This window comes from Nyctibius grandis, chromosome 1, assembly GCF_013368605.1.
Source record: "Nyctibius grandis isolate bNycGra1 chromosome 1, bNycGra1.pri, whole genome shotgun sequence".
Classification (NCBI taxonomy): Eukaryota; Metazoa; Chordata; class Aves; order Nyctibiiformes; family Nyctibiidae; genus Nyctibius; species Nyctibius grandis.
Genome location: NC_090658.1, coordinates 40,484,075 through 40,499,043, shown reverse-complemented (window position 1 = coordinate 40,499,043; position 14,969 = coordinate 40,484,075). Strand labels below are relative to the sequence as shown.

Below are 14,969 nucleotides of genomic sequence, written 5' to 3'. Positions count from 1 at the left end.
CTTCAGCAAGTGTTCAGAGCAAAGATGTGTCCTAACGCTGAAATCTTGAAACCACAGGAGACTGCTTTGTAGGACGTCATTATACCTCCCTGAAATACTTTATCTTTTACATCATTTCTCCCACTTTAGAGCTGTTTTTTATTGCTGAACAAAATTTCTGAACATATGCATGGAAAATGTACAAAATGTGTGATAGGACCCTGATAGCTGAGAGGAATGTATGCGATGAAATTAGGTGCAGAGGCAAGGGTACCTTACGTCTGTTAGACTTCAGTGGATTCAGGCTTTATATCAACAATGCTGGTTTCTTTCATATTTTTCCCTGAGATATTTTCTGACATTTTAAAAATGAAATTAAAAGGGTATGTTCTCTTCAGAGGAGCTCTTTAAAGATCTTGCATGCAGCAGCTGATATTTCAAGCTGTTGAATTAGTAGTTCTGGGTTTCCTTTTGTACTTGCCTGTGCCAAAATGCGATTAGTTGTTTCAGCCCACTCATACCCTTGGTTTGAGATGTCTGCGCATTAAATTAGAAGGAAAACAGTCACATGGTTCAGGTCCAATATTTGATCTGCATTATAATTGTTAACATTTTTTTCCTACATAGATATTTCAATATGTGTTGCCAGGAAATTTTAAAGCAGCGAGTTCTCCTTTTGAAGTGCTTTCTCATTCCATATTTTGTTCTGCTCCTGGAGACAGGCAAGACACCAAACCCGTGTGTGTCAGGAATTGGGGGAAGAAGGGGAAACAGGTGCTGACACTTGGCTGAAAGCTATTCAAAGCAAAAGGAAACTCCAGGCTGGAGCAGGTGATGCAAACGAAGCACTTTGATTTACAGTAATTGTCTTGAGTGGAATCTCAACAACATAGGCAGGACAGCGCAAAATACTGTTTGCTGAAATTAGTATTAGCTATAAGTCACGAAAGATTTTGCAGCTGGGCTAAAGATATCAGACTTAACAAGTACAAACATACAGGTTTTGACCAATGCTTTTATGTCCTTGGAACAATGCTCTCCCCAAGGAGCTATTGTAGCAGCTCATGAGAGCTGGAGTCAGCTGCTACAATGGGACGTAGACATTGTGGCACACACAATGTGTCATAGCTGTTGTGCACTTCACAATTTCCCCTTTCTCGACTGGCTTCTACACACTGCTTTTGCTACCATCCCTCTTGGAGGAAACAAAGACAAGCGTGTGTCAAATAGGAAAGGGTGGTGAGGAAAGCCAAGCGCAAGCCCTGGTGAAATTGCTGGGAAGATGTTAAAATTAGTGGCCTGAGTGGAGTTACTGTCTTACCACGTCACATTTGCAGTGACTCACTTCAATTCAAAGGCTACTGTAAAACTGCAGGAATCTCAATAAATTTGCACGATAGGCAATATTTGTATCTATTTTAAAGCTGAATGTTGTTCATATTTTGGGTATGGATTTGGCATGAAAACCTGAATTACTAGAACAGGATTTTTTAAAGCTTTTATTAGGGAAAAGTGGTAAACACTTTGAATTAGCATAGCATTTGTAGAAGAGCTGTAAATGTCCTGTGATGAACCAGGTGATCTGGAAAAGACGTAAGAAATCTAATGCTGGGCACAACATCCAAGAACATGAAATCCCACATTTGGGGTAGGAAAGGGAAGAGATAAGAAAGCTCCGTCCTTGCCAAAACAATGTATTTCGCACTTTTCTTCAGTTTCAAACATGTGACTGATCCACCACCATAGATCTACAACCAGGAGAGACAAAGGTTTTCTGCGTGGAGGGGTTGAGGGAATAAGAAATGGAACCCCTGTAAGACTGAAAGGTAAGGGCCTCTCCTGCAGCTGCTGTTTCCATCCTCTTCTGCTGCTGTGCTGTTCTCACCAAAACTTCTGTTATCAATTTGAGAGGAGACAAATCCGTGCTATTCCTGTAGTCAAACATGTAATTTGAAATATTTAGTTATTTTAATAAACTGTTCAAGTCTGTAGATAACTGTTCAGAGGGATTAGCTTTGTTAGCATAATCAGCTGTTTTCCCAGCAGAGTAATGGTGTGTTCTCTTGGGTATCTATTATACCCTCTTTACTCTGAGCCACGTTCAATAAAAATGCAGAAATAAGTGGCTGAAAGGCAAATAGCAAATGTTATGTTATAAAAAAAGTAAGTGATTCTTTTAAAGCGAAGAAGCCCTATTTACCTTCAATGCCTTTTTTGAAATTTCAGGCTTCCATGAATACTGAGCACATCATACCTGTTTGTTTGAGAGGTGGAGATGAGTGTGTGAGGTGTCATCCACACAGGCTTTGCAAAAATTTAACATCTGACAAACAAGCACCTGCTGTGGCGAGGACCAGGTTTTAGCTCTAGGAATTTAATAAATATTTATTTTCTATGAATATACAGTTGCATCTTGCTGGAATATTAATATTTTCTCTACTTTCACTGTTGTTTTAGAGTCAGAAGAACCAGGCATTGCAAGCGTGTCTGCTAAAACACACAGCTAAATTTAAACTGCACAGTTGTATGTAATATTGCTAAGACAGAATATTTTAGCTGTTTCGGAGCAATGGTATTTAGAATAAAATGTTCTTTCCCTTTCTAAAGCTCAGATACGTGGAAATCTCTGCAATTGCTGGGAAAACTATTTTTAAGAGAAATGGAGTACTGTGAAGTGGCAGGTTTAAGGGGCTCACTCGGGGCCTGGCTGCAAGGACAGCGGCGTGCAGCGCTGTGCAGCACCGACCCCGCCTCACCGGCCAGATGGGGGTTTTGGCCACGTTTTCCCTCTCTTTAGCACAACGGGGAGTGACACCCTAACCCCCAGCATGGGGTGCTGCGGGGCCCTGGGAGCAGGCCGGGGCTGGGCCTCCGCACTGGGATCCACATTTTGGGCTTGATCGAGGTTTTGGTGCGGCTGCGGCCGTGGCTCCCTGCCCGGTGCAGTACTCGAGGCCCGGCACGCAGAGCCTCCAGCAGACCACTTCTGTCATCTTCCATGTGCTTTGTACGTTAGCAGGCCGCGAAGGCCGCAAGCGAAGAGCTTTCCAGGGCGGAGGGAAGGTGGCTGCTTTTGCCAGCCCGGCCCGCCTGGCAGGCCGCCGGCAGCTGGGGAGCCGCGGCGGCGGCGGGAGGAGAGGGCTCAGCCGAGCCCGGCCAGGCCCGCGTCGCCATGGCGACGGCTGCTGCCATGGCGGAGAAGGGGAGCGGCGAGGGTAAGGCCGGGCCGGGCCGAGTCGGGGCCTCCAGCCCTGCTGGGGCGTGCGGGAGGGCTGGCGGGGGGATCGGCCGCCACCGGGGGACGGGCCACCGTCGGGGACTGGCCGGGTGGGGCCCGCCCCGTGGTGGCCTTCGGCGGCGGGAGAGGCGGCGGCCGGCGAGGTCTACCCTGCCCGGGGCTGGTGCCAAGCTGGCAGGCGGACACGCGCTGAGAGACACAGGAGCATATATATATATATATTTATGTGTGTGTGTGCATGTATGTGCATATATATATGAATGCATACACACGTACATATTTACACACACGTATAAATACACCCTCTGCGCCCCCCCCCCCCCCGCCCTCCCGCCGCCCCAGGTGGCTGCACCACTGCCCCCGCCTCAGGCCTACCCCTGCCTCAGAGCGAGGGGCTTCTCCCCAGCACTCCCTGTCACGGGGGTTGCCTCCAGCCGCCCGCTGCGATGCCACCCGTGGCCAATGCCACCCGCGGGCCATGGCCACGGGTGCTGGCAGCCTTATGGTTGTACTACCACCACACAGGGTGGACCCGGAGTTGATGGCAGCAGGGCCGACCTCTTGGTCACAGCGTGGGGTCCCTTCCAGGGCAGCCGGGGCGGCTGAACCCGCTGCTGGAGCCAGTTGGTCATTGCCCCTTGCAGTCATTTCTGGCTGCATCGTGATTTCTCTGCCAGGAAAAAGTAATCTGTGCTGCTGATAGCACCATGGTTTATTTTTAGAGGCAAGCGTGTTCTACTTTAGGGAGTGTTGCCAGAAATTGTATTTTACAGGCTAAAGGTAATTCCCCCTGCAAGGATGTTCAAGTATCATTTCAAGGAAAATTACTTTCTGTAAAACTCACAATATTGTGACTTCTAAAATCCATCCTTTTCATAAGTAAACTTGTGTGTGTTATAATAGTTTGCAAATTCTGAACATTATATTTGAAATAATCTAAATAATGGATTATTTCATATTATTTAGGAAAAAACTAATATATTCCATAGAGAAGTCCTGTAGAAATAGTTGCTGTGGATGATGCTGAATGAGTAATTTGGTCTTGGTAGACATATTTCTAGCATGCACTTTACAGTATAGGTATCTTGCAGAAATTAAGAAATAAAGACTGATGTAGCTTCAATGAGGACTGTTCTAAAAGTATTATTTCTTTTATATTGTTTTTAATTTTTGTTTAGTCTTGTGAAAGCGTACTTTTTGCATCTTTCCAGTTTTGCAAATGAAGCTGAGGCACAGTGCTGGCAGAGGTGGATAGAGATGATAGGATAACAGCCTAGAAGTCTGCCGAACCATCTGAGGGAATCTGGTGTTCTGGCAAGCAAACTAATATTGGGAAGTTCTGTCTCCATGTATTTTGGGCACTTGTATGTATGATGTTTAGATTTTGTAGCATTTCGTTAATCCAAAGGCAGAAACTCTTGGAGAAGGAAGGTCATGGGTTTTTGATTGCTTGATTAATGGCTTTTAATGCCATTTTTGTAGTTTCAAAGTGAGAATCCTTTGTAAGAAGTTTAATTGATGTGTTACTGAAGACAGACTCTTGAGGTTTTTTTTTGCACTTCATGGTTTTTAACATCCTGTAAAACACTATTCCCAATAGAGTATGAGGTGTCCTCTTCTAGAGGAAAATTGTGCTGTCATCCTAAACGACCTTGACCCATAAACTCCATTCCTGGCCCTACAGACTTCCTGATGGATCATGGAAAGTGACATACTGGGCTTGGTTTCCTATCTGTAGAGTGAGGATGATAACCTGTATCATATGGACAAGGCATCTGACTTACCTTCCGTCACTCATGAGAATCAGTCTGTTATTAGGCAAACCAGTTGCTTATTGCCCTGTAAAGGTGTCTTATTATTATAAACACAGTTGAGGCAAGCTAACAGTCAGTGTCTCATTAAACTGCAGAAGCAATCCCATAAGAAAAGTCACTTACACCCATTTCAGAGTTGCTATTAGGCTTCTTGCAGGTAGCAATTAGGGAGTTAATAAGGATTCCCTGATTCCAGATTCATGCATTGATCGTGCTTTCTTCCAGCAAGCATTCCACATCTATGCAAAATGCAACTTTTACTTTATTATACTTCAAACAGAACAATAACATTAGTTGTATTGTCAAATAATTAGTCTTTAGGGTATTCCTCTCGGTTCTTTGTAGAACTACAGTTCCACCAGCTTTCATGGTAAAGGTTTCCCTTAGGTCCTATTATTTTCAAGTTTTGTCTTCTTCAAAGTTAAAATGCCTGCTTAAATGTTTTACAGATGTACACAAGGGAAAATGGTGAAAGGCCAAATCTTACAACCTCTTGTACATCGTGTTACTCACATGAGTATTACCCTCTTAACTTATGCAATTCTTGTGAAAAAAATCTTGTATGTGCATAAGTGTTAGTGGGATCATGCCCATCCTATCTGTAGCTACATGTTTTATGTATGAATTTATATCCCTACATTTGTACTTTCAATATTGTTTAATGTTTTTTTCTCCATACCCATCTGATTACGCTAGACTGCTTGCTTAATCTTTCTCTTCTGTATATTTGTCCATATCTTCCCTCCTATAATCGTTTCTTTCCCTTTTTCTGCTACTTAATTCGGTCTGTCTGTTCTTCCATTTGCTCTCAGATATGTTCTCTGTAATTTGACATAACATGTCAGATTTCCTAAGTTTTAATACCTCTGATCTCAATACTGATGTTACTGGAACCTGAAAGCAAAATGTCAGACCGGTGGTGCCTGAAGTAGAACTAGACAGAAGACAAGACATATTTTTCTCCAGCTGGGATTTAAGAAATCACATGAAAGTACATAAAGGAGAGAACACTTAGTGTTCCCGTATCATTATGGTAATATTATGTAATTGATCAGTATTAGAGTTTTTCTAAGACCATATTCTTTGTGCCAGTTAGCGCATATTTAAAATGCAATTAATAAGTCCTGAATTTTAATCCAAAAGGAAGTATATTAAATAGTCTGAGCTCCTGTTTCACCCACTTATGCCCATATGAAACCAAATAACTAGTTCTGGATAACAGACGTCCTCCAGAAAGATGCCTTATTCTGATGTGAAGACCTACGGAGGTGGAGAATAACCATTCTGCAATGATGGTTTTCTCTGGTAAATGGTTAGTAGTTGTTCTGGGTAGTTTGTGTTACAGCTGCAATATGTAATCAGGCCTCACAGATCCTCTTCCCCCCTTATGAAACAGTCACGTGGAGGTTGTTAGTGGAGATGGGAAAAGAGTTTTCGCCCCAATTTTAGTGCCTTATGTAAATACACTAACAGCGTGTTCAATCATACATATATATCTGCTCTTCAGCTGCCCCGGTTTGCTGCATGGCACGCTGGTGAAATCAGAGATTTACTGGAGTTTACATTTGGTAAGAACTAGCTACATATCCCATTCAACTACTACCTTCTTGCAAAGAAGCAGAGTTGCCCCTGCTTCATTTGCCCTGACGAATCCTCCCGCGTCTGGAGGTAGGATCTAAACCTTCCCTTGCCGTGTAACCTGGCTCCGCCTGGATTCTGTATCCCTAGAGATATTGAAAATGTGCTATCACTGCTCCTTCTGTTTTAATAAAGTTGCAAGTCCAAGCTCAGAGAGCCTAGTAGCTGCCACAAGCACCATAGGCAGTTGTAGCCATTAATTCTGCTCGGAACACGCTTAATTAACACGAGAGTTTCAAACCTGACACAGAAAAGCGCATAAGCTGTGTATGGCTTTGGGGAATCCCCCTGAGTGGGATAATATGATGCACATGATGCTTAAGCACATGAGTACGTTTAAGGGTCTTGCTATATTGAGGATTTTAAAATGTTTTTTTGAGGGTTTCAGAAATAAGTGTCGGTATTTGAAAGGTACAAAAGCTATGGATTAAACACTCGCAGTAAACCTTCAGGCTAAAATAGTCCATCAGACAAATTATCTCTGATTTTAAAAGTGGCAGTGTTACATTTATGGAAAAAAAACAGAAAATTAGTATGAGCTGTTAAAAGTAAGTAGCTTTCGTAGGGCTCAAGCAAGCAATATTTGAGCTCTAGAAGAAAATCTGAATTTATGAGATCACTTAGGAAATCAGTGTGCAGTTTTATTACAGTGGAGTTTACATATGAACACTATGAATATTTTTATATCCTCTTGTTGACATTGCTGTGAGAAATTACATGAGGAGAAAAGTTTATAGCTTTATTAGACTGTAATGCAATTTAACATGCACCTTGACATCAACCTGGGTTATGTTTTAATATTTGTACTTATTTGAGAGTGAAACAAAAAATAAATTATGTCCATCTCCCATGGACAAACACAGGCTGTAGATCTGATCCTCTTGGCTACACTCCTGCAGTAAAAGTTGATCTCAAATGGATGTGGAATAGGTAATTGCAGATTGACAGGTTTCTTGTTTCCATGGTGCATAAAATGGCAGAAGTTTTTCAGTTCGGCTCTACTTCTAGCTGGCTTATTGAGTAAAAAATTGGCTGGTGTGCAGAAAGGCTTTAAACTTTTTTGTCTTTTAAACAATGCCAACCTGCAGATACGCAGTGCAGACAGGGAGCTTGAGAACTCCCACAAATTATCTTTCCAACAATAGTTAACATGTTATTAAGAATTTCCATGTCTACATACTAATTATTCTGAGATCTGAGGGGTTGGGGGTTTTTTTTTCAGTTTAGGAGTGCCTTTATTTTGTGTGAACAGATACCACTTCGTTGCTGTTGGCAATAAAATATGGCAGGCTAAAGGTTGTGGAAGGGTGTCCTGGTTTCATTGGGATTTGGTTTCAGTTTGTGGCCAGCCATGGTAATCAAGGCCTTGACATCAAGTTCTCTATAAAAGGGAGGGCTTGTTGGGAAGAGGTGGGGCTCTTCCTACTCTCCTTGCCTCTCCTCCCTTCTCCCTCTTTTCCAGTGATTGTGATTCCTGGAGCAACTTGCTGATGCTCTGTAGATAAGTATAGTTTTGTCTCTTTTGTGTTGTCATTTATATTAATTTCTTTATTTCATTAAGTCTGTTTAACTTCAACCTACAGGTCTCCCTCCTTTTCCCAATTCCCTTCCTCATTTGGGGAAGGAACATTGGGTGAGAGAAAAACTGTTTATTGTTTAGCCCTGGGTGCAGGCTAAACAAGGACAAAGGGTCCTTTGGGTAACAGAGGTCTGATATGAACCTGTTGTCGAACGTGCTCAACATTTAGTCCCCAGGTGGAGGGTGGCCATGCAGATGGGGGTGCTGGTCACACCACTGCTCTGCCCCGGCCACATCCTGCCATGGGGTCCGGCTGCTGCTGCTGTTTCTGCCATGGGGGTGTGGTTGAGGTGGTGGGGGTGAAGATGAAAATAGCTCCTACACATCCTGCAAGGTATCCTGAGGGGAGAAGTAGCTATGGCAGCGATGTCCCAGCCCAGCCTGTGTGGAGGTGGGCCTCATGCCCACATGGCAGCGACATCGGGAAGGGCATGGGACAGTTGGATTTGGGGCTGAGGTGCCGCAGAAGGTGGCCAGAAGAGTGCGGAGCTCACTGCACAGAGCTCGCAGGTACCCGGGGTGGGGGTAAAAACCATTGGCATGGTAAGGGGCAGGAGGTCCCAAAACCTACTTCTGGCCCCCACAGTTTTTGAGGTTGGATTATGTGCTACTGGACAGGTCTTGGGAGATATTTTTATAAATTGTCTTTAATTGTAAATGTCCATCTTTAAGAAAATACAGACTCACAACTTTTTGGAAATGTGACATCCTTACTGTTCAATGTCACATAGGTGTGGGTAGGATGTGAAAGCCCCATGAACCTAAGATTGGAAGGGATTTCCTTGAGTCCAGCCTGGGGCTGTGTACAACCATAACTTTCAAAAGCTTACCAAGCTCCATCTTAAAAATGGTAAGGATTATTGTGCTGCTGGTGTAAGGTCACAGAAGGTTCTGGACCATTACTGCTGATGCTCAGGTTGAAAAACAGACATGAATTCTGAAATTTATCCGTGAACAGCTTGTATCTTTTTTTTCCCTGTTTGCCACCTTTCTCCTTTAGCTTAGCCTGCCTCAAATGCTTATAGAAATAAGTCTTATTCCCCATTGACGATAAATGTAAATGTCTTAAATTTGTCAGCTGAAATGCTGTTCAAATCCAGATTATTGCTCTTAGGCAAACAAAAAGAAAATTGGAGGCTAGTGTTCATTCACGATATGTAAAGAAAGTGATTTAGCACTGTAAGTGATACTTTCCAGACAGCTCCTTAAAAACAAGGAGCCGTGGCAAACCCCTGTAATCCCTTGCCGTTTTATTTCACTGTACCTGTCTTCCTTTGCTTGGTCAAAGCCCTCATGCCAGAGTAGTGCAGATAGAATTGCAACCAGTCTAGAAACTGTATGTTTTTTTAAACCCATTTGAGGCCCTGTCAGGCAAATTGAAGGCCTTGTGATACATTACATAATAACAGCACGTATTAAAAGTCGTATTTAAAACCCCTCATTCTCCTATTATACCATAGACAATTATGCTTCTTTCAAAAGAACAAAGTTTACAAACTGCTATATTCTAGCAGCGCTACTGTGGTGCTGTAGTTAAACTTTATAATGGCTTATGTTTAAAATGAATTAATTCTCAGAGCACTAATATCCACTTGATTCTGGTCCCTGCTTCCTGACCACTTCAGCAGTCAGTGTGCAGAGGCTGTTCAGTAGGCATATGTCCTGGTCTTGTAGGAATAAAATTTATAGAATCACTTTTCTGTTACATTTTGTTTCAGTTTGTGGCCAGCTGTGGTGTGGTGACCAAGGCCATTAGCAGTGAAAGCCAGGGCAGCTGACCCAGGCTGGCCCACAGGTGCATTCTATAGCATTAATATCAGGTTCACTATAAATGGGAAAGCTTGGGGGGATGGGGGGCCTCTTTTTGCTCTACTCTTCTTCTTTTTCATCTTCTTGATGATTGTGATCCCTGGAGGGACTTGCCACTGCTTTATGGGCTGAGTATAACTTTGTGCCTTTTGTATTAGTATTGATATGGGTTTCCTTATTTTATTAAATCTGTTTTAATTTCAACCCACGAGTCTCCCTCCTTTTCCCAATTCCCTTTCTCAGCTGGGGAGGGGAGATTGTGTGTTAGAACAACTGTTCTAATTGTTTAGCCCTGGGTGTGTGCTAGATGGAGACTGCATATTCAATTTATGAAGTGTTTAGTGCTGCCACATGTGCAATCAGATGTACGTGCACACCAGACAAGTGTTACGACCTGGTCGCAACTAGTTCATAAATCCCTTGGAGTAAATTAAGGTGAAACGACACCAAATAACTGGTATGAAATTAAGAACAGTTTATTAATACAGGGAAAGTTGCATGGTTGTAAGTGTCTTGGGTTTCTAAAGGCATTGAAAAAGGGAAAAGAGAAAGAGAATAGAGACTATGAGAGAGCGAGAAAGAGAGAGATCACCACCCTTGGATCCAGCGATGTACGTTGTCTGTAGAGTTGGTAAGTTGCTTGTAGAGTTGCTCCTCTGGTAAATCGCTTGCAGGATTAGTCCTCAGGTGGCAGGCGGGAGCGCGCACCAGCATCCCAAGCGAGAAGGTCTAAATACTTCAGGTCATTTGCATGTGAGATAGGAGAGGGTGGTAACATCCCTCTTGTCTCCCCCCCTCCGCTCGCTTCCCATGCTAATTGGGACGCCTGCGCTTTGTAGTCTTAGATTGTTCTCGAAATGAGTCTGTGGTCCCCCAAGGGGTGTCTGGTGGTCATGATCCCCGCTAGTTGTGGTGTCCGCTGTATGACCCCGCTTCTGCACAAGCGTGGTTGAGGCCTTGCAAAGTTGTTGCACATGTAGGCTGACCCCAAGGAAAAGATACCATCCTGCTTCCGCAGGATTTATCTCTTCCTTCAGCCAGAGTTGTAAATCACAACAATTAAGGCACAGCAGGGGTATTGTTCTGTTCCCAAGGCCCTTATCTCTTGCCAGACTTGCAGGCCTCTGTAGTACACATACCCTTCTCCAGCCAGAGTTGTCAAACAAGTTGTTTAAGGCGTACAAACTTTGTCTGTCACAACAAGTTACACAGTGCCCTGTTGGGGCCATCCCATGTCACTGTCAGAGTGAGCTGCTGTTGCTGCATTTTGGTGGAGCTTGGTGTGGTGCATTACTGTTGTAGGCTATGGGTGTAAGAGTTGTCCTTCATGGCTCTGCCATCTGCTTCTGGGGCCAGCACTGTGGAGAGTCCAAGAAAAATGGAGACAAATGCCTTCTGCGACCACATAGCTTAGCAGCATGGCTTGTGTCCTGCTGGTGTTGCAGCCTATGTAAGCTCTTCCTTTTCAGCAGCAGCTGGAGGTATAACTACTCTCAGCACCACCAGGAGAGCTATATATCCTCACAGGGCAGTTTACTGCTGGTGATGAAAGAGAATATAAGTATGGGCTAGACATAACTCTTTCATTATATCCCAGGTGTGTCTGAGATGAAAGATACGGAACAAATTGCATCAGTGGAGACTACTGTTTTTGTCAGCTCTGAGCTGCAACAGGAGTGCTGACTGGTACAACTGCCAGAGTTGGGATTTCAGGGATGTGCAAGACATCCCTAATGGAGATTTATGCTAAGCTTATCCCTCTCTTATGAAGAGGGAGACTGTGTGCAGCAGGTATTGACTTTAAAAAAAGTGTCACAATTATGTTTTGCAGGCTAACAAACATCAAGCGCTGGCATTTCTTTTACTTCACTGTAGGAAGGATAACATCATGACTTTACTCAAGAGAAGTATAAGATATTAATTGTATATTATCTGTGAATTACAGGCATACAGGAGGCAATTCAGATCTATGCATAGATGGGACTTCCTTACTTTCTTTGGATGACTGGAGGCATACCTGCGTATCCTCTGCTCAAAAGATCCTTATATCAAAAGGAAAGGATTTTCCCCCAGCATTCTGCAAGTTAGTGTGACAAAGCATGTTGTTTCACTGCCCTCAGTGTTGGTTGCATGCAATGGCAAGTATTTGGCAGCTTGTATGTGGTCACCAGCTAGCAGAAGGAGAGCTTTGCTGTTAAGAGCTGGACCTGTGCAAATGATTAGGGTGAGTGATGTTACTCAGAGCTTGCTGCTTTGGCTCATGAAGCTCCAGGCTTCATGAAGTCAGACTCAGCCACCACTTGAGTAGCTGCAAAATGATGTGCTTGGCTGGCTGAAATCTAGATTGTAATTGAGACCTGTTAGGTCCAATTTGGATATGTGTTTCTTCCTGAGAGTCCTTAGTGCATGCTGCTTCCAAAGTAATCTGCAACAGTTGTGAAGCCTGTGGAACTAAAGCAGCATGGCTATGGCCGACTGCTTGGGAAGACAGTCAGGGCCAAATCCTGAGAGCCATAGTTGAACATTTCATGCTGTGTCCTGATTGTTGCTCTAAAAACATTGCAGCTACTGCTGACATACGTAAAATGTTTGACAGCTTATCAAATGAAAATGCGTGTTGTTATGATCCAGGACTCAATAGCTTTTTCTGTCCTGTAAGGCCCCTGTAACTGTCCCATCCCAGAGTCTTGAGGCCCATCTCATCCAGCCCTTCCCTCCAGGAAGTGCAAAAAGGCAAAACAGGTTTGAGGAAAAAAAATATGTTTCAACACATGACCAAATATTTCTGCAAGGACTCTGCAACAACAAATGCACAAAGTCTGGGCAAACAGACTTGTGTGAAAGCTGGGAAGAGAGAAATTGCTATGGTCAGGGTAGATGCTGTTGTATTTTGAAATATGCTCAGGAGGACCACCAAGCATTTCTGCTGTAAGTAACAGTGACTCCAGATTCTTTCAAGCCCTAAGAGATTCCCCCTACTTTTTATCTGAGGTTTGGGCGTACACAGGGTGTACCCCACATGCATTCCTTCTGTTTCCCAGTGCTATGTATTCTCCAGAGGATATAGGCAATAAGCTGTATGTTACTGTTCACAGCATGACCCTGCACTATTTAATACAGGGGTGACAGTGGGTTAGGATGCAGGGAGTAAGGCGCTTAAGAAGGTCAGGTCAGGGCATTAGCTCTCACTATTGACCATTTAGAGCTCAGAGAGACTTTGTACTCAGGGTGATGAAAGTCTGTAAGCTGTAGCTATAGGGAAAGGTGCAAGACAGAGCTGTGACCTTGCACAGCAAGGTGCTTATCACTGGGTGCTAACTGCAGTACCCCCACAGCCGGGGGGACAGTGGGAGATGGCAGGAGGAGCTCAGGGTGGAGCTACACACAGTCCTTGGAGCAGCAGCAGAACAGTCAGTTGGGGCTGGAGGAGAGCTGGGTGCCAGGTGTTTGCTAGTGCGCTTCCCTGCTACTTACAGGTAGTAATCCTCCTGCACAGTATCATCCTGGCTGGTCAAAACAGAGAGCAGAAAACTTGCCTGTGATGCTATACATGTAGGAATCCAACTTGCATGGCCATCTCCTGATGGAAGGGCTTCTGCCTACCAGCACCAGTGAGGCAGGGGATGATGGCCTCCACTGGGCTGTTTTCCTTGCAGATCTAAAAGGAATGCTGTAGCATGGCTTACAAATTACTCACTAGAAAATGTCAGAATGTCTTGCAATTTTAACCTGAATTATGGCAACTTGTGGTTTTCTTTTCTGTTTTTTTTTTTGTTTTTTTTTCTGGGTGTGCTGCTAAGTCTGGAACACTTCCTCAGGAGGAGAATATAGTGCTGTAGCCAAGTCCTGGCCCCAGCCTGTCACCTGTATTTCCAAGGCCTGGACTAGCCCATCTCGGCTAGGTGCTGCTATGGGCTGCTGCCTGGGCTTGCAGCAGATCAGGAACACCTGCCAGGGTCTGTCTTGTTAATTGCTTTGAACTGGAACATGGTGCATGCTACATCCCAGATGCATGGTCATACCAACCAGCCAGTCACTGCACTTCCATTTCTCCTCTTTGGTAGATACAGACCAAATCACAAATTTGTTTTGTGCAGTGAAAGTAGGAAGGAATCCTTCCATACCATCCCACCAAAAAAAAAAAAAAAAAATATTGATCACTTATCAAACCTCAGCTAGTGCAGAGGTTTGAGAAAATTGAACTCTAGCTGAGTATAGCTAGTCAGTATTCCTTGATCATCTCCCAGGATTGTAGGCTTCTCTGCTGATGCATATGAAGACTGGTGCTTCAGTATATATAGATATATATGTAGCTATAGCATATCTCCACAGATTGTGTACAGTAAAAACATCAGGGCATATTTTGTTGAGCCTTTCCTGAGATGCATGAAGTGCTCTCACTGACATGGATTGATATGTGCCTGTGTTGCATCACTCAGACTAACTGCGTACAGGGAATGGAGTTTTCACTAGCAAACTGTGTGATTGTGGCATCCTTCCCTCATATATCACAGGATACTTTGCTTGCTCTCACCAACAAGCAGCTCAGGAAGTCTTTGAAGAGCAAGGAGGAAAGATTTTCTTGCCTGTAGGGCAGGGGAGAGACTAATCGTCTATTTCCTTTTCCTGAAAACAGTCTCATCACCTGGAGCTGGATCTGGACTGCCAAGGACACAGGCACACACGGCACCTGAAGAGATACGAAGATTATGATGGCAAAAGTGCAAAGCTGGGAGAGGAGTTTCAGGAGAGCAAAGGGGTGCTGTCCTGGAGGGAACAGTGCTCCAGGGCAAAGCGAGCAGAGTCGGCCGGCAGTGTCAGCCACCTCTGCCTGTGTGCATTTTTGTGTAAAGAGCTCAGCCAGGTAATAGGAAAGGCAGGCTCCTATCCCTTACCACATCCTCAGCATGTT

At 44.1% G+C, this 14,969-nt stretch overlaps 1 protein-coding gene across 1 annotated transcript in view; it reads left to right on the top strand.

Annotated features, from left to right (window-relative positions):
* The first annotated feature begins 3,093 nt into the window (after window positions 1-3,093).
* The window catches only part of EFCAB2 (EF-hand calcium binding domain 2), a 31,187-nt gene continuing 19,311 nt past the window's right edge, over window positions 3,094-14,969 (top strand). Inside the window, exons 1-2 of the mRNA XM_068411017.1 lie at window positions 3,094-3,194; window positions 12,003-12,140. Coding sequence (XP_068267118.1) covers window positions 12,035-12,140 — 106 coding nt within the window. The 5' untranslated portion in view covers window positions 3,094-3,194; window positions 12,003-12,034. The remainder of the gene's footprint in view (window positions 3,195-12,002; window positions 12,141-14,969) is intronic.